The sequence below is a fragment of the Haliaeetus albicilla genome, chromosome 16 (assembly GCF_947461875.1).
Source record: "Haliaeetus albicilla chromosome 16, bHalAlb1.1, whole genome shotgun sequence".
In the NCBI taxonomy this organism is placed as follows: Eukaryota; Metazoa; Chordata; class Aves; order Accipitriformes; family Accipitridae; genus Haliaeetus; species Haliaeetus albicilla.
This window is the reverse complement of record NC_091498.1, coordinates 20,668,995-20,692,386: the sequence shown is the minus strand read 5'-3', so window position 1 is coordinate 20,692,386 and position 23,392 is coordinate 20,668,995. Positions and strand designations below refer to the sequence as shown.

The 23,392-nt window shown below is 44.0% G+C and overlaps 1 protein-coding gene and 1 long non-coding RNA gene across 15 annotated transcripts in view; one reads left to right on the top strand and one right to left on the bottom strand.

Annotated features, from left to right (window-relative positions):
- The first annotated feature begins 1,848 nt into the window (after positions 1-1,848).
- Positions 1,849-20,904, top strand: LOC138689286 (uncharacterized). 12 transcript variants are annotated; one of them, XR_011328149.1, is made up of 10 exons: positions 1,849-1,945; positions 2,027-2,292; positions 2,487-2,740; positions 5,976-6,138; positions 9,951-10,067; positions 11,385-11,474; positions 11,741-11,846; positions 12,715-13,050; positions 15,413-16,244; positions 20,088-20,904. It is a non-coding gene; the product is annotated as an uncharacterized lncRNA (long non-coding RNA). The 12 variants fall into 12 exon arrangements; XR_011328150.1 differs by lacking the exons at positions 1,849-1,945; positions 2,027-2,292; positions 2,487-2,740 and adding an exon at positions 5,382-5,740 and having other exon boundaries at positions 15,413-15,581; positions 16,066-16,244; XR_011328145.1 differs by lacking the exons at positions 1,849-1,945; positions 2,027-2,292; positions 2,487-2,740 and adding exons at positions 5,386-5,740; positions 10,192-10,391.
- The window catches only part of SWAP70 (switching B cell complex subunit SWAP70), a 41,645-nt gene continuing 32,303 nt past the window's right edge, over positions 14,051-23,392 (bottom strand). For all 3 annotated transcript variants that reach the window (XM_069803828.1, XM_069803826.1, XM_069803827.1), the window contains 5 exons: positions 21,275-21,382; positions 19,529-19,695; positions 18,539-18,737; positions 16,861-16,957; positions 14,051-16,144 (listed from right to left, as the gene is read on the bottom strand). In XM_069803828.1, coding sequence (XP_069659929.1) covers positions 16,035-16,144; positions 16,861-16,957; positions 18,539-18,737; positions 19,529-19,695; positions 21,275-21,382 — 681 coding nt within the window. In that variant the 3' untranslated portion in view covers positions 14,051-16,034. The remainder of the gene's footprint in view (positions 16,145-16,860; positions 16,958-18,538; positions 18,738-19,528; positions 19,696-21,274; positions 21,383-23,392) is intronic.

Below are 23,392 nucleotides of genomic sequence, written 5' to 3'. Positions count from 1 at the left end.
AAAAAAAAAAAAATCTTTCTAGCTGCAACTGGCCCTGCCTACACCACAGGGCAGTCCCTCAGTCCCTAACTTGTTACTCACCAGACGTCTCTCATCCAGGGACCGAGACCTGAGTCAGGAGCTGTCTTTTCTCATCATGATTCTGGTAATTTCAAGGGGCAGTGAAACACCCCCTCTGCCTGTACTCCTCCTCTCTCAGACAGCACCATCCACACCACCACCCATGCACCTGCGTCCACCCTCTTGGCTTGAAGGGGGATTTATGCACATGACTGGGGCTGGATGTGAAAGAAAAGGAGCATACAGTATTGTTAAGCAACTTGTGGTTAAAGTCACAAACTCTGGAGACTCCTCGACTACTGTAAACGCCAGCAGTTCGTTGTCCCACAGCCTCTTCCTTCCTTCATGCCCTGCTCCGCCAAGTTGGCCACCTGAGACTCTGCTCATTGCTCTTGTTTTCCCTGGCTCTTCTCACTTGTTTACTTAAAAATCTCTTTCCCTCCCCTTCCCTTCATTTGAATTTCTTGCAGGAGGGTCTTATAAGGACACCTACTTTAATCAGAATTTCCTGTGAGTTAATAGGCAGCTTTTTTTGGGTTTTGCATGTTTTGAAATAAAAATGTAATCATTTCTTAAATGCCCCTTTCTCAAACTCTGCTTTAAACCAAACACTTTTCTTACAGAAAGTAATGGTTTTAAAGCCCCAGTTTAAAAGGCAAACTCTGTACAGAGGAGGAGGAGAGGAGGGGTACTTTGGATGCAACAGGACAGCCTGTCACCCAAGGGAAAGCAGTCAACATGCTGAAGCTGACTGCATATTTTCATTTTCAAAAAGCACTCAAGACTAAAACCACCTGTGAGTGAGTCTAGTCTCTCTGGCTGATTTAGTAGGGCCTAGTGCAGAGTGTCCTGTCAAAAGGCATGCTTGTTTTCACAAGGCAAATGAATCAGTTTTTATGTGGCAGGGCTACAGCTCATTGGGATGAACTCATTAAAACTTTGTAAAACAAACTGCAAGTGAGAGGTGCAATATTTCATTATTCAAACCCAGAGAATAGACAGGCGTCCTATGGAAAAGTGAGTCATATTCTCTGTGGTACATTCTGTTCATTCTGTTATAATAAACATAAGTGTTTGTTTGCTGAGGCCATTAGCATCCAGCTATAAACTTGATTAGGAGGACGAGTTCCTCGGCCCGCTGCTGGGTTAGTGTGTGCACTGCCATTTGGTCACTCTGTTGTATAACAGCATCAGTCATGTCAGACTGCCATTCCAAAAGGAAATAACAGCACTTTCCTCATTTCTTTCAAATCCATCCCAAATTTCTATTAAAGACATCAAAGCAATGACTCTTAATACTTTCCATGCTTTCCGAACAGCTCATCTTTTAAAGAAACTGCTGGGAAATAAGGCACCACCAAGGTTCCTTAATTTCAGGGTTTGAGACTTTTAAGAATCTCATGAAAAAAGGCAAAACAAGAAGCCACAAACCCACCTTCTCATAAAACCCTTCTCCATATTTTATGTATTAGTATTAATTTCTGTGCTACTAGTTTGAATTGGTTTTACAAGCTACATGCCAGAAGATAAAACAAGTTGTTAGTCTAGCTTTGTGATTGCAGAAGGTAAATTAGCTGATTAAATGTATTTATTGCTACCATTGTTGGAAAATGATGGCCAAGGGAATGACTTTTAAATAAGATGACGGTTGGCTGCATCTAGAACTAGCAGTGAAATAAGGGATTATCTGCTGGAGGCAGAGGGACTTCTGGGAAGAAAGTTTCTATGCAGCATAAATAGCATTTTGGAAATCTGACTCTTGCCCAGTGGTAAGAATGGGCAAGGTTTCCAAATTTTTAAATGCTTGCTGCATTTCTAATGACTGTGGATGGGTGGGAGGGATCACCGCTGACTTCAGCGGGAAGAGAGTTAGAGATTAGCCATGGTTAGAAACTTGTTGGCTTATAGCTTGAAGTGTTTCATCTATCTCCATAGAATCACTTGCTTATTACAATTATTTGTCTAGCACAGTGCTTCAGGAAGTGAGGTTACTATCCTGCAATATCTGAAAGGAAGGACTGAGGACAATGAGTATCCACTGTCTGGCTCTTGACAGGTAGGCATTCCCAGCTTCTGGGGTGCATGACGGTATCCTTAAGACTGCTCATTTTGCTGACTTTTTTCTTCCGCCTTCTATCTACATGTCAAAGGGGCAGTGGCATGTGGTTGCAGACTCTAGTGCAAGATGGAGCATGCACTGAAAAGCTGTGGAGTAACAGCATGAGACTGCAAGTAAAATGGCTACTTCACTCCTCAAACTGAGTCTACCTTGGGGCACTCAAGTGGGAAATAAGGAATCTTTTGTCTTTTTACTATGGCAAATATCTGGTGATAGTTTTGGGGTGCTTTCTGTCTCTCATAACCATTTTTAAAAATAAATTTCTCTTCAAGGTATCCAATTACTCAAGTCCATTCCTCCTTTTAAGTCCCATATTGCAGGTATTTTGGGCAGTCAAGGAAAACGCTGTATTGTCCCTCCTCAAGGTCACCTCATGCCATTCTTTGCTGAAGTGGAGAAATGCTTCAAAGCCATGTCAGATGCTTTCAGCATGCGGCTGCATGGACAAGCTGGCCGCAGGAGCCAGTCCAGTTCCAGGTTCCCAGAAAGACATCTCCCATCACACCGCGAAGCAGCAGCCAAAGGCTCTCCTCGCCCACTGCAGCGCCTCAGCTTACCTCTGTGAGTCATGTGTCACAGGACGGTGTCTCTTAACTATAAATGGAATGTTTAATAAATCTGAGTTTTTTAATCTCTAGATGATTGTAGCTATTCACAAAATATAAAACACACAGTCCAGCACCATCAGCTACAAGTTGGGAAAAAAGTACATAGCATTGAAGCATTGTACTTGAGCAGGGCCAGGATTTCTCAGTGGGTTCTCTGGCAGGAATGAATCGTTTGCATCTTATTTTTCTAGGTAAAATACAAGAAGTTTATCTAGTAATGGAGCCTGTTGAATGTAGAGCAGCCTGAAGTCTTGTAACACCCCCTACACATACCTGCCTGTGTTGCAGGGGCAAACACCACATTTAAGAAATGGAGAATGACTTGATTTCTGCTATTTTATCCCTTACTTTTCCCTACCAGTAACTGTTGTCTTCCCGTTGTGGAAATTGTCACCCTGTGGACATGTGGTTGAAGTGGTTTGTTTCTTGTTTTGTTTTGTTTTGTTTTGTTTTGTTTTAAATCTGCTCTCCCTGGAGAAAGGGATGCTGGGGGCGGGTGGGGGGGTGCTTAGACCAAAGTAGGGGATGCTGGGAGCTGCAGGTCCCAGTCTTTGCTGTGCTGGCTCCCGGTGAGGCATGGATGCATAAAGCTGTTTGGTATGTGCTGCTGCAAGAAATACATGTGCAAACATGACGGCATACTTGTGGGTGCAGGAGCATGTCTTTGGGAAGTCTAATGTTTGGTTTGCTGATAATATCGCTCCAGTGTGAAGAAGCTTTTAGTTGCTTCCCACCTTGGTTTGTTTATCTGTAAAATGGGAATAGGGAACTTCCTAGAGAACCTAGAGCTAAATTTTTAATTGTTCATAGTTTTTGTATGCTCTTGAGGAGAGTATAAACTGTAAATCTCTGAAGCTGCACACCAACATGATTTAAGTTATCAGGGCTGCCCTTTTCCAAAGACACTGCTGTATTCTCCTGGCTATATGTTTTGTGGCAAGCCTGTGTTCAGCCCTGGGCATGAAGAGTCTCAGCACCTAGACCCCAGAGCCCCTTTCTGTGTGCAGACCCTTTTTTTTTTCCTCTGTGGAGCCTGTCCTGCTGGGGGCTGCAGGTTCACCATTGGAGCTAGGAAGGTGCCTATTGCGCGCGCTGTGCTTTTGAGGTGCAGAAAGCAGCATCTAGCAGACCTGGACTCCACGCTCTGTCGGGGCATAGCCCAAAGATGCACAGGCAATGGTCCCCTCCCAGCGTCGGCACTGCCTCTTACCCAAGCCACAGCCACGCTCTGCGCGCAGGGCCGTTCATTGCTGGGGCTGTGGGCATGCACGGTGCCTTCCAAACAGTCTGGAAGGTCAGTTGGGTCAGCCTGCGCCTCTTGGTAACAGGCCCCGATGCTTCACCATTGGCTCCTGGGAGGCTGTGACATTTCAGCTTACGCTGGCTGCCCCAGCGCAGGGAGGTCAAACAAATTGAATTGCTCTTCAAATTAGCTGGATATGGCTTTGATCGCCGTCCATTTGAGACCTTGTGTGTTTTAGCTGGAAAAATGCACGCCATGTTCCAGCCACCTCCTCCAGCCAGGAGAGCAGTGATGCCACTGGCAAACGCGTGCGCTCGCTGAGCGTTACTTAGCTGGAAAGTTATCGCTGAAGCATGTTCTCTGTTGAGAACGACCTCAGCTTCACTGGGCCTATCTCTTACAGATGCTAATTCCTTACTATTATCTTTACAAGTTCCAACAGAATAGTAAGCTGCAGTGAAGAGAGGGGATATGTTCAATTTAAGCGATGAGATTACCATGTTCTGAATAAAGCCACTTTTATTAATAATTACCTCTCTGCCATGACTTTAAATTCAAACAGCTGGACAGCCTCTGCTCTTTATTAATTTCCTTGGATCCTTTGGCATGAAGCCTTCAATTCCTGTGATGTAATGGTATAAAAAGTTGGCTCCTGCCTGAGCTTCCACCCACAAGTTCTAAATTTGGAGCATGGCAAATTTCTGCAGATTCCAGAGACAGGCTATGCTCAAGACGTGCTGATGCCTTCAGTCCCATCCTATTGCACCAAACAACAAGACTGTGTGCTTTTTATAACTGGGATCATAAATATGACTCAGATGCACATGTTGTCTATGTAAGCACTTGGGGTTGGCTATCACTTTATGGCACTGGGAAGAAGCCAAGCCAAATAAAAATTGTTTTGAGTAAATATTACATTTCTAGAGCATGAATAACTTTTCTCTGCAGCCAACGTGTCACTAATGGGAATAAGGAAGAGAACGGGGTGGGGGGAAAAGCGGTAACTAAATCATCCCACTAAACACAGACAGTCTGCAGCAAGACCTGTTGTTTCGACTCGTCTGGGGTGTAATATCCCAGATAATTCGTAGCAGGTCTCAGCAAGGCCACAAGTGATGGAAATAAAAATAGCTACATAGTTCAGCGCCATCCTGCTGCACAGCTCTCTCTTGGATGGGACTTCCACCAGTGGTATGTAAAACAGGCGACCAAAGAACCAAGTGTCCTTCTCTCCCCTGCTCCCAAATGTGCAGAGGCTCGAGCATGTGGATTGCTCTGTGGAGATCAGCGTTGCTACTCACATGCTCAGCGCTAAGCATGTGCACATGTCTGTTCAGGATGCGGGCCAAAAGGAAGGATGAGTTTTTCATCCTGCGACTTTGGGACCCCGGGGGATGTCTGCATTGCAGAACACACGGAAACAGAAAATGAGCCCACATGCAGCTTTGTGCTGCTGCACCAGAAGGCGAAGCAGCTTACCAGCGGCTCTCTGGGGCAGCGATGTGCCATTCCACCACCAGCACGCGTCACTGCAGGGCTGGTTCATCATGGCTGCTGGCGCTGCTCCAGCTCTTCAAGCAAGTTGATACGTCTCAGCCTCCCCCCACCCCCAAAAAACCCAATTACTCCTGCCCTTGAGCAGTAGTCAGCAAGCAGCTTATGAAGTGCTTCATCTACCTGAAATGTAAAGGGATAAAAGCAATGCTTTCTGTAAGAAATTATCAGGAAACATTCCCTGATAAAAGGAATCTTCAAATCTCCCAAAAATAATAGCCAGATAGAAATAACAAGTGAGAGCCTAGCTTTGAAAATCATTAGTGGCTTTCCTATTTTCCTAATGGGCATGTAATCCTGAACATTGTGCATTCCTTTGTGTTGCAGCTGTGAGCTTTTGCATATCAGATAAGTGCTTTCCTGAACTTTGCTGTCTTTTCCTTTTTTATAGGCTTCTTCGGCATAGCAGGAAGAAAACCTGACTTTAAAAGAGGACTTCAGACAGGAGGCAGCAACGTTCCAGGATGATTTCCGAGTCGAACAGGACAGCAACTGGCTGCTCAAAGTGCGTATTTCAGAGATCCCTAAAACATTTGGCTACACAGTTGGAGCAGGTGAGTGGGGAGGCGTCAAGAGCACTCGACATTCTCATGTCCCAGCCGCCCTATCAGAAGCGTTTGAAGAGCTTTTCTGTGCAGTGCGCTGGACTAGGGCTTGCAGATAAAATGTTTTAAAGGCTGTGAGCCCTGCAATAACAACGACAGCCTTGACGTCAGCAGACCTGTACCTCCAGGGACTAGTGCTGAGAAATCAGTGCTGATTAGTGCCAGCTAAGGCAGCTTTGACTGTGTTTCCAGGGTCTGGGCGATAAGTCTTTTTCCATGCCTTGCGAGCTGCCAGTGGTCATTTTCTGCCAGGAGAGCAGCCCCAGCAGTGTACAAGGGACTGACTCCCTCCCCTTTGTAATGCATTTTACAATTCAGAGAAACTTTTGTAACACAAGAAAGTGTTTTTACATATTAGAGCTTCTAAATTGTTGGAACAGTTGGACAATCCTAATTGCCTTTAGTAGACAAGAAAAAAAAAAAAGAAAAGAAAACGTTTTGGATTGCAAAATTAATGAAACTGGGATGTGAAGATCAGTTTCCAAGACCAAAAACATATTTAGAGAGTCCTGTTGTACTTGCAAGTTTAACACAAATACTTGAGCCTTCAACAAGTGATTTGCACCTACCTGCAAAGCTTGTTGCTTTGAGTTGCAGAGCTTAAGCTCTGAAAACTGTCCAGAGACGCCATATCCAGATCAGTCATGTTTAGATTTACCCCAGGATGTCTCTGGGCTCCACATGTGCAAGGGAGGGGGGGAACCTACCTGGGATTGATTCAGTAGCGTGGATTAGAGATGACAAAAGAGGACTTGGCTGGAGTGCAGCGTGACTTTATGACTACTAGCTTAATTTTCCTGACACTTTGAGGGTAGCTACGTGGTGATTTAGCTCCAGTTAATTAGAGAGCTAAAAGCTGCTTCAATTTGCGGTTGTTACCCAAGAGCTCAGAGGAGGTTTTTCTGGCCACCAGGGATCAGGCATAAAGGCAGAGGAGCTGGAGGTGACCCTGTGAGGGGCTGGCAGGGGATGGTGCCAGTGGGCTCTGGTCATGCAGCAGTTGCCCTGGTACACATGGCCCTTTCCAAGGCCTCACGCAGCAATCTCTGATTTGCACCTTGTGGACGCAATTTCAGTTTATCATGGTATTGCTTAAAGACCTCTCTTTTTAGGGACAGCTGAGTATTTTGCAGATGTCTGTGTGCTTTTTCAATGGGTAAATATCACTTGTGTTTCCGCAGTGAACAGCTGAGGCATAAGGAGGTTAAGGGACCTGACAAAGGTGATAGCAAGTCAAATTGTTCGGAATTTTGTAGCTCTGAAATATCATCTTTCTAAAACAGGAAACCCTCCTAGGAGTAGTAGGTTTTCATTAAAACAACAGTTCAAACCTGTCGATCTTTATATATCAGGAAAAAGAGGAATGTAGAAAATGTGAGAGTTAGCTTAGTCTCTCTTAAACTAAACCACCAGGTTCACGTTCCTATGGAGAAACAAATACCCTGCAGGCATCATGGTGTCTCTGGTTTATTTTAGGAAGTTGAGAACTCCCCCTTTTGGTGTTTGAGCTAAGTAAAAACCAAGGGTTTTGTGGGCCAACAAAAGGTTTCTGGAAGAGAAAACCTCCAGTCCCACTTCTCTAGAGTTTATGACACGAGCAGTTGAGCTGATGTAATCCAACTTAGCCTCCCCTACATTTCAAAACTGGATTAAAGTTCGTAAGTCGTTGAGGGAAAATGTTACCCAACAGCGTAACCGTATGACTCTCAAATTAGCATCAGGCCTTCGCAGCTGTGGGTGCAGACCCTGGTTTCAGTCACCTGAATAAATCAGGGTAACCAACATGCCCAGAGCTCGGGAGCAGGTGAGATGCATCCCTGCCACTCAGCCTTCGCACTTAGGTAGAAGCCCACCGAGCTGGGACGACCGGGTATGCGGACAGCCTTGCCTGCTCCTCGCTCTTTTGGCTTTTCTTTGGTGAGACCAGTCATCCGAACCCGCCGAAAAGGTTCTGGTCTGGTGTTACGTGCGCTTTCCTTGCAAAGGGAGAGCGGGTTTTTCCTCCCGCGGCAGCAGTGTGCTGCCGCACGTACACAAGTGACGCAGCTCCGAGCGTGCCACCGACTCAGCTGTAAAAAACCCGGGCAGTACCGCATCTGTGCGAATCTGCCTTTCCCAACAGCATCCGCAGATGCGATTAATTACAGGCCCGCCGCCGAGACGCGCTGCTCCCGTGAGCGGTTCGCAGGGCCGTGCGGCGGTGTCCGGCTGCCATCTGGCGTCCGGCGCCCGGCGGGGGCAGGGCCCCCTCACTTCGGCACCCCCCGGCCCGACGACAGGGCCGTTCGAGTGGCACCCTCTGGTCTACGTCCAAGCCGTGAGCGAATCCTGCCCAGACTCACCAGGGCCCCCCGCCACGGTATCTCCCGCATTCCTGCGGCAGATCTGGTATTTCGCATTGTTCTCCCCGTCTCCGGGGGAGCGGCTGCCTGGCCGGCCTGCCGGGGCAGGAGCTGGCGGAGTCCCGTGCCGCGGGTCCCAGAACTAGCCGGGGGCTTTGGAAAAACCGCGTCAGTCTTCTCGCCCCGCTTCGGCACGTAGGGAGTCAGGAGGGGCGAGGGAAAAAGAACGGAAAACCGGCGGAGCGGCGAGCGGCGGCGGAGCCCCGCTGGCCCGGAGGTGGCGCAGGCTCGGCCCACGCTGCCCGCCCGGGGCCCAGCGCTCGCCCGGCCGCGCTCTGCTGAAATGGCCGCGCCGGCCCGCCGCGCCGGAGCGCGTCCCGTCTGCGGGGTGGTGCGCGCCCGCCGACTGGGGTGCTGTCGGCGGGGCGGCAGGGGCACCGGTGGGAGGGTGAGGAGGGGAGGCAGAGGCAGAGCTGTCCTCGAAGCCGCGCAGGACCCCGTCCGTGCCCTGCAGAGGCAGCAGAAAGGCCGGGGAGCGGCCCAGCCCAGCGAGGGCGTTTGGCACCCAGGGTGGTTTTCTTCCTCCCCTTTTCCTTTGGTGAGCTGTTCTGCCAAGCTGGTTCTCATACCGAACCCCGTGCCTGCGCCCGGCCCTTGGCCGCCCGGCCCTTGGAAATGGGATTTCAAGGAATATATGCTCTGGATTTTCTCCTGCCGGTGAGGAGGATTTGCTGGCTGGAGGTGGCCTGAGAGTGGTTGTGGGTTTGGCTCTTGCCAGCTCTAATGGTGACAAGTGGAGGCAGTATGCGGGAGCACGGGCAGGCAAGTTCCTTTTGCAAGCAGGGCCACGTACAGCTATGCTGCCAGACCGGGCTTGGGGTGGTGGTTGTTTCTGGCCAACCCTCTCCCCGGGATGCTCCATGGGCCAGCAGCGACCTCCTTGGGCATCACGCAACCCTCACAGGCAGGCAATGGCCACGCTAAAGCAGAACAGCAAACACAGAAGATGCCACCTCCATCCTCACAGGGAGCAGCTCCCCACTGAGTGCCTGAGCGGTGGCTCAGCTTTTTGGGGGGGAACCTGTGTGTGAGCAGGCTGTACCCCCCATCATTTACCACCTTCTCTCTGGGAAAAAGCAGCCCAGGGCCAACACAATCTTTCTGGCAGGGGGAAAAGCCTAGCTGCAAAATGAGGCATGCTCCTCCCCTGCAGGCAGACGTGGCGGTCGACTTCATGGCTTGGAAAGAGCAAAATGGCCCAATGCATCACTGACAAAGGAAACTGTTAGGAAAACACAACCTTAGGCTGCTCCAAATGCGAAATTTCAGTCCCAGCTATGCTGTGAGAGGGACTTTCTAAAGGTGTCTAAGCAGAGTCTGAACTTAAATAGTTTTTTAAGTGTTTTTTTCCGTTTTTAGTCAAGACCAAGGAACCAATGCCCCAGAGGAGCTGGACTTCCCCAGCACTTGCATGATGTGTTGGGGCTGAAGCTTGCAGAAGCCTTTTGGAGTAGAAAGAGAAATCCCCATGCTCTGGTAGGCATTGAAACAGCTAATAAATGTCAACACCGAGAAAGCCAAGGCTGCTTTTGAAACTGTCTCATGTCAATGCTTGAGTTCTTAATCCCATCCGAGATAGATACTAACATGTTCAAATCAGACTTGCTGGCCAAGTTAGGTGAAAGGACACGGGCGCCTTGTGGCAAGACTGTGGGTGAGAGCAGCTGACACAGACCCGTGTGAATCGTGCTCAAACATCGTCACAAACACTCTGGTAGGTTCCTTGTGGTGAAGTCTGCATTGCCTGCGCCAGTCGCTGTCGTGTGCTCAGAAAATAGGTGACAACAGGAATAATGGCAGGTGAGTGTTTGCACAAAGACATTAGGCCCAGGTCCTGTAAAAGCTGCTTGTGTGCTGTAGCCATGGCAAGTAGCTCTATTAATTAGCAATTATATTAATAACAGTGTATAAAGCTAGTGCTAGAGCAAGCACCTTTGATAGGCAGGAGAGTGATGTGAGCAATGAGCACACTGACTAAGGTAGAAAGGGTTATTTTTTTATATGCTTATTTATTAAGGAATTTAAAATAATGACCAATGGGGAAAAGTGAGTGAAATTGTTCTGGAGTTGTGATTTTTTTTTTTTTTTTTTTCCTATCAACATTCTGCCCAGTCTGTCATGGGTTTCCCTCTGGCCAGCTACTCATATCCTTTTACATTACCTCTGTCAATTAGGCTAAAATATCAGAAAGAAGCGGGGAGAGGGGCTTTGTAGGTGTTAAAAACTGCCTCATTAAATCTCCCCCTTAAGGCTTTTCAGGATGTTTTTATCTTTTGTTTTGCACCATACTGTTCCAATTTTAATTTCTTTTGGAGGTGAGCAGCAGCTACTTTTTTTCCAAATCATTTTTCATCTTAAGTGTTAAAAAAAAAAACCAGTGGCCTTTCAGTTTTGGGGGGGATGTGTACTTTTGACATACCCAGAAAGCCAGTTCATAAAACAGTGGTTTTCTGCACTTTCACTTCCTCGGCATTTCCAAGTAGTTGAAGCTCACAGTGAGACTCAATGTATGAAAGTCATGATAGTCTCTAAATTCATGTAGTGTTACAGACTTTCTGTTTGCATTGTATTTTGGAATTCACGGCCACATTAGCAGTAACAGGAGTCCTCAAGACACGATGTCTGTATGGCTGCTCACCCTGCCAGGTGGGCACGCCCGAAGTGTTTCAAACCACCGGCTAGTCTCTTTTTTGTCCCGTGTCGTCGTCCCTGTTCCTCCCCCCCCCCATTTGTGACTTAGCACATTGCCCATCCTACTCTCAGCACCACTCTTGCAGCCTTTTTATCCTGCAGGTCAATGAGCACCTAGGATAGAGAACAGGATGGGGGGTGAAGGATAAATGAGGCATGTACACGAGGCACCTGGGAAAACACTATTTGCAGGTAAGAAGCCTTCCTTATACATTTTTGCCTTGCCCTCCTTTACTCCCATTAGGAAGGCTGTGTGGCAGCCCAAGCTTTGCGCTGCAGCTGAGAGCTTGCTGGGTGATGCATCCCACTGTATGCATTGTCCTTCCATGGTGGGCTGGGGTGGGGTTGGGTTTTTTTTGAAAATACGCATGAATTGTTAGTTAGCTTCAAGGGTCTGAGCATAAATCTATCATCTCGGGCCAGTGGTAACACTCGTGTTGTAAAATCCTTTTTCCTAGGCTGACAGGAAGTCTCTGGGATCAGATACACTGAGTTGAGGTAACAGAAGAACTGAACTGGCTCACGAACTCAAGGACAACAACGTGCTACCACAACGGCAGCGAGGTAGGCGTAATACAGCAGGAGACCTGGTTTGCGTACTTCTTAACATTTTTCCAGCCTTCGTACGTCGTCGTGCTGCTCTCTTGTAAATGGCTGCTGCAGCTGTTGAAGGGGAACGAAGCTGAAGGGTGGTTTTCGTCGTCTTGGGACACCTTCCCAGGGTGATGAAGCCCCTGCCACTAACGCAGGCCGGGGAAGCCGGGGCGCTGAAGGGGTCAGCCACCACCAGGTGGCGGCTGGAGTCCAGAGATCTGCCCCGGCCCGGCCCGGCCCTTGTTCTGCCTCTGGCCCCGGCCCCGGCCCCGGCCCTTGTTCTGCTTCTGGCCCCGCCGCCCCCTGCTCCACGGTCCCAGCGGGTACAGCCGGGCGCGGGGGGAGCCGCCGGGGCTCACAACCTGAAGCGAAAAGGTAAAACAAAACAAGGGAAAGCCACAGTTGTCAAATAACCAGTGTAGCGGAGTTGGAAAGTCCCAACTAACTGGTGAGTGGGGGAACTAAAATCTTGCTAGCGTGGCGGGAGATTGACATTCGATTAGCGGTAACAACTTTATGGCATGTTATAACTCCTCTCTTCTGTGCACTTTACTTTATGAACAAATAATTACCTCTCCCCCCGAAGCAGCTGAAAGACCTTATGGATATCCCCTCTCCTGGCCATGCACTGGTTTGCTCAAAAATTGTTTACTTAACTGCTTCACATATCTGAGATAAAAATCAGAGCAGTTATTTTCAGTTCACTTTTACTGAAATGGATGGTGCAGCTACTGTTCCAGAAGGCCTGCGTGACTGAACGGTTTCTTTTGGGGTTGGGTTCCCCCCCCAGCCCCAAGATACAGATACTGTCCTAGCATGCTGTTGCTTTCCCATATAGGCTTTGCTTTTGTGGCTGCGCTTGCAGAAAAGTTAAACACAAGTAATATGAGTTGCTGGAAACCAGCCTGTTACAGTTTGGGAATACATGTTACATCCTTGTTCAGTCTCATAAATCAGCTCCGTAAAACAGTCACAGGGCAAAAAAATCCTGTCTGTCTTCTCAGGAGAAAAAAAAAAAAAGCATTGTACAGCACTGTGGGTTTGCAGGATTGTTCCACCATCAGCAGCAGGCAAACCTGAATCTGGCAGACAAAACAAGTGGACTAAGCCCTCCAGTGCATCTTACCAAGGATTCAAGAACAGCAGATGCAGCTTTCCAGCAGCTTCTGCATAGGTAAGCCTGGCGTGTATTTAAGGCCCTACAACATTGCAAGGCTTCTCAGGGCAGAACAGAGACGACCATAGCATCATCACATTTAATTGAGGATATCCTCACCATTAGCAGTCTTGTTGGGTTTCTTGCAATAGGAGTGCTGCAACCTTTGGGCTCACTGGAAATGATACCGCACCAGGGATGCAGTTTTCCATGCTGCAGTTTCATGAGATGTGGTGACTGACTCACAGCTCTACTCTCTCTTTGCATGCTGTGTTTACTGTAGCTTTAATGGACTTAGTCTGAAGTGGTATTTTTGCTCAAAATGCAATTAGTTAGTTTTTAAATCAACCTCTTCCCCCACTTCTACTATGCAACACTTCACACAAAGCTTTCTTAATTTGTCAGAGCAAGCAGGGACAACAAACCTAAAGGGAGATTTGTGTCATTTCCTCCTCTAATAGTGACTAAGAAATAACTTGAGGCAGACACATGCAGATGACATTTTAACGAAGGGCTGTTTTGCCTGCAGAGGCACATTGTCTGTATGTGCTAAGGTACCCTGACTCCACAGATGTTTTCCCCCCTTAGCTCGCTGGTAAGAGCTGGTCCACCCTTGTCCCAGGCTACCACTTTAATTGATATGTTACTGTAGATGCAACTGTTCTATCAATTAACTTCCCACGTGGCATGCTTTGTGTTTCAGAAAACAGCTAAACTGCACCCTCAAAATACAGTTATTGAGCAATGCTGTCTGTAATACCTGAGCATTATTATACTGTATCAAGGTGTACCAAATACAAACTGTAAGAGAAGTCATTCTGTTAAGACAAATTATATTGTATTAACTGTGTGACCGTTGCCTTTATTATAGCTTTAATCTAAATCCCATTGATCAGACAATTAAGAGTATATTTCTTCCCTCAGAGTAATACTTCCACCCAATAGTTACTGGATTCTGAACTCCAGTAACCCAAAAGAAACCCATGCAAAAAGAAATCAATTAATTCAGAAATGTAAATGACTTCGTATTACTTTATTAAATAGCCAATTCTAAAGAACAGTAAAAAATATGAAAACATGCATCATTTGGTGTTCTTAAAAAAACATTTGTCCAAAATAAAGACTGTTAGAAAAATTAAACAAGTTTAGCCCCAATACACCTTCTGCTCTCCACATAAAAGATGTTTGGTAGTTATAAATACTGTTCCATCTCCTTTAGCAAAGTTTAACAATGTATACATTAGTATTTCTATTGCAGTTTTTCACATTTCTTCTGTAAACATAATCAATTTTAAAAATGCCTTGTTAGCAAGCTTAAGGAACTATTGCTTTCCTGTACAGTAAATACAAATAGGAAGATCCTGGATTTTCCTGCCATTCTAATCAGCACTCCATTTACTGAAACATTAAAGATTTCGATTAGTATAAAAATATAACCAGAGAATAAATGTCTGAGAAGATTCAGTATCTGAGTGAGTCTTAGTAAACAGGCAAATAAAATGCTATTGACTTCCAAAGCTGAAGATCACATCTGTAAAGCTTCTGCTCTTCTGAGATCCAAGTATCACAATGCTGTACACAAATGCACTGGTTATCCATCTGGAAAATTCACTTCTTACTAAAAATAATTTAACATTTAGCTGACCTAAAAAGCAGGTGCTAAGAGATGGTTGTACAAGTTCAGTGTACATACAAAGGTCAAAGCTGACTAACAAGCCACAACAATGGGCACCTGCTCTTCAGGAGGGGAGACTTAGTTCTCAAAACATCTGTACAACCCAGCAAGAATACTATTTCACTTGGCAATAGACTGGCTTCTTGTCTGGCATGGGAGATCTACAAAGCAAAATCACAGACTTGTTCCTTTTCCCTACAGAAACAGAAATAACTGGCTTTGTCCCAGGAGAGAATTTTGAGGCAGAGCAGTAGGCTTTTTGGGAAGACTTGTTACTTAGAAATGCTGAAATTATTTTACCGATGAGAATTATTTTTTTCTAAAGCACTGTTGCTACACATTTATCATTTTTATCTAAAATAAAAGCATCAAATTTCGTTTTCCTCTTGCATTTTTTTAAATCTGGCCTCCAATTAAGAATAAGACAAAAGTGCTGCATCTAAAATGGTGGTATGTTATAATCAGATTTCTTGCACAAACATAGCCTTGATGCAGATGGCATTTGGCCTGTACGCGCTATCATCCATCTTCCATTCATCTGCTCCAGAAATCTGTAAGTCAAAACTGTGCATCTTTTAAACTATGAAGAGAACTCTCAAGAGTTTTTTTTAGTGCTTCTCAAGTACGAGACAGTACAAGAACAATCTTGCATGACTATTTTTTCCAAATGTTTTACAGCAGCATTTTGTACATATCTATTTCCAGTTCTTTTGTCTGGATTCCTGCAAACAGAGGAAAACAGGACACAAAATCCAACCAGCCAGCAGGTGCCCAGTGATGCCAGTCTACCCTCACTAAGGGTAAAGCACTAAGCACCATGCGAAGAGCAACAGATGGACAGGGAAAAATAAAAGGAGACACAATGGAAGGAAAGGTAATGCTCAGTCTCAGAGTTGGACAGAACCTCCAGGACTGATTTAGCCTGGGTTTAAATTAAACTAACTGAACCAATGAAACAATTGCTTCCCTAACTTTTTGGAATGAAGGTCACACTGCTTGATTGGTTAGATGCTGTCAGATGGTTACAGGCTAGTATAGATACAAATCTGTCACAAGCTACATTTAAATAAACATCTTCAGTTGAGAAGTTTTGTATAAAAGAACAGTTTCTAGAAATGTGAGGGAAAACAGCAAGTACTGTCAGACACCACATATTATAGTTACTGAGCTCTGAGTAGACACTCCTATGTGGTAAACAGTATTTCCTTTGTAGAAGGGCCCAACCTGCTGAGCAAACTAAGATCTTTATAAGCAAGAAGCTGCTCTATGCAAAGCAGAACGAACAAAGGTGGGCTTCTGTTCATGAACGATACATCAGCTACCATCGTTACTCAGAAGTGTTTTTTTTCCCTTTCCAGCTCTTTTGTCTTTGCTCGAGTTCAGCTTCAGTGAACGCAGCCGGGCCCCAGTTGGTGATTAAGTGAGGATTCTTGGAGCCTGGAAAATAGAGTGCAGTACTTGAAACAGGCGTTTCCGACAGGGACATCGCTCACCCACTGTCGGTGGGACTGGCTGAGTGTCGCCACGGGATGATTTGGTAAGTGCTGTCTCTTCTGTGACTGGAAACCCTGCCTAACCAAGGAGGGAAGAATGTCTGGGACACTGTCAGTGAAGGTGCTTAGTGTGAGAAGTTGTCAACTGCTGCAATGTTTTGCATCCTTATCTCCCAACTTCCCCCTCACCCCAAATAGTAAATGCCTCTTCTTCTTGCCTTTAGAGATGTCCTGGAAGGAAAGCTCTCTCTCCACCACTGCATTACAAAGCCACTTTCCTCTGGGCTGGCACGCTATTAATTAAGCTAAGATATTAAACTTTTCCCCAAAATCAAGTATTTGAGCTACCTTCATGGTTTTGGCCATTAGCATTTATGCTAACTGCATTAAACACCCAAACCATGCAATGTTCAGGTTGATCCTGCTTTGTTTTAAATAAACAAACAAACAATAATAATAAAAAGAATTAATTGTGGTAGTAGGGCCAGTAGAGGTAAAGACTTGAAAGTTACCATCAGCAGTTCTCACAAATGGGATATTTATAGGCTGCCATGAAACCAATAAGCTACAGGAAAAGGCAGACTTCAGTAAATCACTAGGTGATCTAAGTGTATGGGACAGAATGAATATGTATTTTTTGAAATGTTGTTGATAACTTACCTGGCTCTATTAGTCGAATTAATCCCTCATGATGAGCTACTTTATCTTTCCAGCTCTTGGTGTTATTAGCTGCTGTTTCCAACTTCTTCTTAACCTCCTGAAATAAGATATAGCCCACTTGAAAACAAGAACAACTTTACTCTGTTTATATAAAAAGAAATACCATCCTTTTAAATCTAAAGACAGAACCACACTAATTCAGCAAGCACTCCGTTTAATGTAGACAGAATAACTTAATTTCTAACCATCCTAAGTAATTTAGTCAGTTGCTAGCTGTACAAAAGTAAGCTGTCAAAGCAGAATCCAAAAATAACCAGGTTTTACAAGATTCTGTAGCTGCATAAGTAGGGCTAGTCTTCATGAAGATTGAAAGCATAAACCATAGTTTCAAAACAGAAAGATGCATTTTCTGATCCAAACTAAGACCAGCTAGTAGGTATTCCCTCACTATCAGAAATCATAAAATGTAAGCTAGGAAAAGGACCACTGCTGTTACGCCCACGCAAGAAAGAGGTATTCTTCAGTCTAAACCAGTCTTTTGGTCAATTCCAAATGGAATGCCAGAATGTTTAATTATTTCTAAAATAATGAATCAACTATTGCAGTGACCTACTCCATCATTTGTTTTGTGGATTTTTTTTTGGTTGGTTGGTTTTTTTAATGTCTATTGTATTCAGCAATTCCTGTGGAGTAATAAATGATGTTTCATATACAAAAACCCTGAGATGTCATCTAAAAAAAAGTCAAGTATTAGGTATTAGCTGAAAGCAATCTAACAATGGTGTTAGATGTAACACCAACATGGTAAGTTGTAAAGTGGCCAGAACTACACCACCTGGGCCCTTGCTTGCAGTCACTGCAGCATTTGTATTCTGTGCCAGTCGAGACAGCTCACTAGCTTGTCCTTCACGGAGCTAACTTCAAGGGCACAGAGACAGCATAAACACACTCCCTAGTTAGTTAAACAGAAATTCAGTCATGTTTTGTTTCCTGACATAAATACACACAGGATCAACACCTCACTAGCCCTAGAAAATAGCAGCACTTCAGACTCTCTACTCGCTGGATTCTGACTCTTATTTCTTCCATGAATACAGCTACTGACCTTCACCAAAACCACTCAGTGGAACAGAGAACAGGCCTGGCATTTGGGACGTGAGGCATTGCTACACACTGAGAATCTGAGATAATTCCTAGCTATCCTTGACATCAGTTTAGTGCTTAAATACCTTTTTGAGGAGCAAGGGCCTACAGTAGCACATTGTTTTTTCAGCTGTAGAAGACAATATTGCCCCATGACATCATCAAAACACTGCAAGAATAACTAATTCAAAAGCATAAGGCATTTAGTTATGACAGCAATGGGACTACATAAGAAGTTAGTCTACAGTAGAAGACAAACGTACACAGAGTGTTTCAGGATGGATATGACTGAGCTGACTTGCATGCAAATTGGGACAAAAGAATAAAGGAGGTGGTTGTGTCCGAAACATGTCCTTTTCTTCAATTATATCTACTGGTCTAGGCCAAAAAAACCCAACGCATAACCATCCTACCTGTTACTATAATTTTTGTGCCATACTAATCCTTAAAGAAAAGAAACATAATATTGATGAACTTCAGTTAAATTACTGAATACCTGGCTAAGTATGAGAGGCTGATGAACAGAACAGCTCACCTCATATTGCTCAAGGGCCTCCTTCCTTTCCAGTTCAAGTTGTTCCAGTTGCTGCATAGCAACTTGAAGAGCCTGTTCCTTTATCATTCTCTGGTTTTCTAGCTCTTGCTTCTCTGCTTCTGTCATCTGAATGGTCTGTTGCTGCTGCAGGTGCCATTTTTCCAGTTCAGCTCTCTTTGCGGACTCCTCTTCCAGTAATCTGCAATGGGGATTGCAATGTTAACTGCACTTTAAAGCAAGATGTATCTATTATGTAGCACATGTGTAAGGAAGCCAAGCTAATTATTTTCTTTCCTTTTTTTTTTTTTTTTTTTTAAATACTTGGGAAGCTGGGAAAAAGTTATTGCTTGTTGGCTTGTCTTCAGTGTAAAGCTGAAAATCATGCCAGCAGTGCAAGCAGTCTGCTACAAAGTGCTATTCAGAAAATTTAGTCAATAATGCAAATATACAACACTGAAAACCACAGAAGAAACAAGCATGCATAAGTTATCTTAATTGTCTTAGGAAGACTGACTAGATGAATAAACAAACCACATTAAACAAAGCCCATATGAGTAAAATGAGACTTAACCCTTTATCAATTACATTTTAAACCTGTGATAAAATTCAGCAGAAAGTCATATGTACAGTTGCTGCTTTATAAAATACACAATTGAAAATTCTGTACAGAGTGATCTCAGTTTTTCAAGTGCTGACATGCACAACAGCTGATGAAAAACGAGCGTGCCTGCTTTTCTGAAATTGCTGAGCACTCCCACTGCTAAGGGCTAATCAAACATATTAAAAAAATCATAAATACCAGCTTTAGCTTTCATAGCTTAAGGGAAAAAAAAAAAAAATCTATCCTGTGTTTGAACTTCAAGCTATTTCCCCCCTTCCAGCAGCGTGTCCAAGATGCAAACTATCTTTAATACTATGGCACAGTTATTTATTATTGCAGGGGCAGGGAGCGAGGAATTGAAATAAATCTCTACTAGGTCAAAGCCATACCTGGCTTGAAGTTTTCTTACAGTCTCTTCATCTTGACGTGCCTGTTTCTCATCCTCCAAAGCTTCCTGTAGCTGCTTATACATTTCTTCCAGTTCACGTACTCTCTGTAAATACTGTTCCAGTTCAGATGATTTCTGAGCAACCTGCTCTTCCATTTTTTGTCTTACCTAGCATCATAAATTGAGGACACATATAAGCTACCATTCAACTCAGGTTTTCAATTTTTTAAGGAATTGCCAGGTTTCCCTCAGATTATGTTTTCAAAGACAAAGCTTTTCCTGCTGCCTGCAGAGCAAAACTGATAAAAACAATTCTAAATTTGTAGATGTGCAACTAAGAGCATTTTAAAAAATAAATAATAATACAGGTTACTTACATTGCCTTACTTCATGCAGCACAGGATTTTTACAGGGGTTTAAACCTAACTTCAATCAGTTTGATTTTGTCACTTAGTTTACAGATAGATACACACTAAACTGAAGGAAGAGAAAACTTGTAGAGTGCCCAGACACCAAGGTCAGGCTGGTTTAAATCACACTGTTTCTACTCCTTTCCTCAGGCAAGTCCTCCTTGGCAGCAGTGTATTCCACACAAATCTGGATGATGGCACTGCAACAGCACGGGATGGATAAAGGGGTGGAAATCAGCTAAGGAGGTTGGCTTTACTAAGAGATGAGCAACTACAACAAAAAACAATGGTAAGGGACAGAAGAAGGTGAGGGGATGCTGCATATCCACAGTCACGCAGTCTCTGATCCACTGTCACTGACGAGAGCAGGAAATCAGGGGTGCTGTGCCACCAGAGACGTCCTCCCATTCAGCCCCTCAGTGTGCTAGGGACAACAGCAGTCAGCTGGCTTTGAACGGTGTCAGGATAAAGCACCAAAACCTCGGCATTCAGCAATACATAACATGCGCTTCACAGAACGTAAGCACAGCTCCTGAAGTCAGCAAGAAAGGCTTGCTGTCAAGTGTGGTAGGACAGCATGTATGTTCCACTGGTCTGCAGTCTGCTTTTCTGTAGCTAACCAAAATCCCACTGACCCACAAAAGTGATCATATTCAGGAATTCACACTCAGCCCATAAGGAAGCACTGTGTGCATTTATGTTCCAAGATGTTCCATCACATCAACTTGACTATTTCTACTTCTTTTTCCAGCTAACAGAAAAGCCTGTTATGCCTGACAAAGCCCTTGAAGACTGAAAATTAGTTCTTTGGAAATTCTGCATGTGGATTATACTAACAGCGTGGTAAAGCTACAATATTTCTTTAATTTTTTATGTTTGTGTGTGTGTATAAATGTAAAAGAACACACAGTATAAAAAAAGCAATAGTTTTAGGAATATATTAAAGTCTGAAAATTCCTAAAATGCATTTTGATTATGCCTGTGTTCATTCTGCATATTCATAGAGTACGTACTGGTCCTCCAGTTCTCCATCTTTGAAAATTGCAAGGATAACTTCAGTCTGCATTTTTCCTTCAAAGAGTCAATTTTTCCCCAATTTTCCAATAATATTTAAGCTTTGAATGCTATACAAATTGTAGGCAAGCTGTTCCAATTATCTGAATTCACTAGTAAAAATATTTTATTCCTACGTCTCTAATAAATGCAATGCAGGTTGCATTCTCCAGCTTCCTGCAAAGTCTGTGGAATCCTTTCAGTGACTGCCTGTGAGAGAAGTAATTGCTGAACGGATTGCTCACTACGTGTAATCATAGCAAAAAACCATGTGCGCTACTCACCATTTTTTCTCTCTCCAGCTCCAAACTGAAGCGATCTTGTAATTCGACTTGAGTCTGAAGTCTTTTCTTCTCTTCCTCAGCAGCACGAGCAGCTGCTGCTTCCAGTTGCTGGAAAAGAAGGGCAGGGAGTGGGAGGAAGAAAACAAGGAAAAAAACAATTTGTCAAAACTAAAACATTTGGAGGGAATGGAATTTTATTTAACAATTTTTGGTTTTAACAAAAATAGAAGAAACCTTCAAAAGCATTAAGGTACCAGCTTTTTTTTTTTAAATGTCTGAGGCTATTCCCAATCTCTAAACCTAATTTTTCATCTTGTTATTTGCAAGACAATTCTAAATTTACCAATGAAAAGTCAATTATCAGACTTCCTCCCCTCCAAGCTTCCTTTGAGTCTCGCTCTGCACAACCGATAGAAATCACTATATTTCCTTCTCCATCTCATATGGGATGGAAAACTATTATGGAAAACCACATTGCAGGCAGGACTGCAAAGGAGTCCCAACAGTGAAAACATGCCAGCATGCATAGAGTTCATACAGAAACAGAAGTGAGAAGCACTAAATTGCCATGAGAAAGCAGAAGTGCTGCAAACTTTGACTATAATAAGTGATTGTGCTATTGTGAATCACATCCCTTTAACATCCCCTAAATTGCCATGTAAGGTAAATATAATTCTAGTTGATAATCATCACTCAAAATTAGGGGAAAAATTAGCCTAGTCAGAGCTAAGGTCTAGGAAACAGCTGCTGGTACCTTCACGCCTTCTTGCAACTTATTTAACTTTTTTTGCATCTTGATTTCACAAATAAAAGATAGTTGTCACAGTTTTTCCTTTCATCAGGATTTCAACAGCATGCATTTTTAGAATGCATGGAAGGTTAGAAATGTACAAGTACCAGCCAAAACTTTATCAATACTGAAAACAAAAATAATTCTTCCACAGATTTTTCCTAAGAAACTTATTTGATGCTTCAGAGGAAACAGGAACCAAGCACCCTTCTTTTGTAATATGCTAGGCTGGTGAAATTGTTTCCACAGACCTTCAGAAAGAGCAGGGCACCCATCATCTTTAGTATTTTTGGAATGTACCATATGTAAACCACCTTCCCTCACACAACCTAGATGAACTAATGGGATGCCTAAACGATTAAAACCGCCAGGCTAAACTTTTCATTCCTTTAAGTGCTTGTGATATCACTCTAGTCTGAAATAGATGGGAGGAAGGGAAGAAGGCTCCTAGTTTGTTTTTAACCTGTAGAAGATAATACAGAATTGCTCTCCTTTGAAAGGCTTAAATTATGCCAGTCTTTTGGAAGCAGTATTCCTCCTCTGCCAGAACATTTAAAAGCATGTAATTGTAGTCAAATCCAAGATGCCTATTTTAAGTGAAATTTTCTTTTGATTTTCTTCCCCACTTTGAAATTAAACAAACATTGCCAATACTGAGCTGAGAGGTGAACATGCAGAGTCACAGGCAAGGGTGGGTGCTAGGCTTTTGCCAGAGAGCTCAACAAGAAAATACACTGTTTGCCCATTCTTCATCAGCAACTTCCTGCTTAATTCATGTCAGGGGACATCAATATCTGGCAGGTAAGGTTACTGGCAACAATTCTGCAGTTTAGGGAAAAGTCCCAAATGTTGGATGCAGGGAGAGAATCAACAGGAACACACCATTCCAGCAGGGGTTAGTTAGCACAGTCTCTGAAGCCCATGCAGGATCCCAGATTGAAACAGAAAGGGTGCACAAGTCTTGTGCATGCTCTCTTGGCAAGAAAAACTTACCTTTCAGTCTGTTCAATGTGTGTATCTCAAAATTCCATTTAAAAATATGAAAAAAAATCTATTTTAGACAAAGGCTTTTATCCTTCTGAAGTTTTCTACTGCAGTAGCTATCAAAATACAAACCAGTCTCAGAGTACACTTTGGCAGATGCTGCAGAAGTGGTGGCTCACTGCCATTAGGAGCAAATCTAACTAAGCTTTCCAGAAGAATTCAGTTTCCTGAACTATTTACAAAGCCTTTTCCTTGAAGAACATTTTTCCTAACTAATCAAACACTTTAAGTTCCTCCAACACAGTACCTCCCCACTAATTCCACTTAGTCAAAGTGCAGTAGTT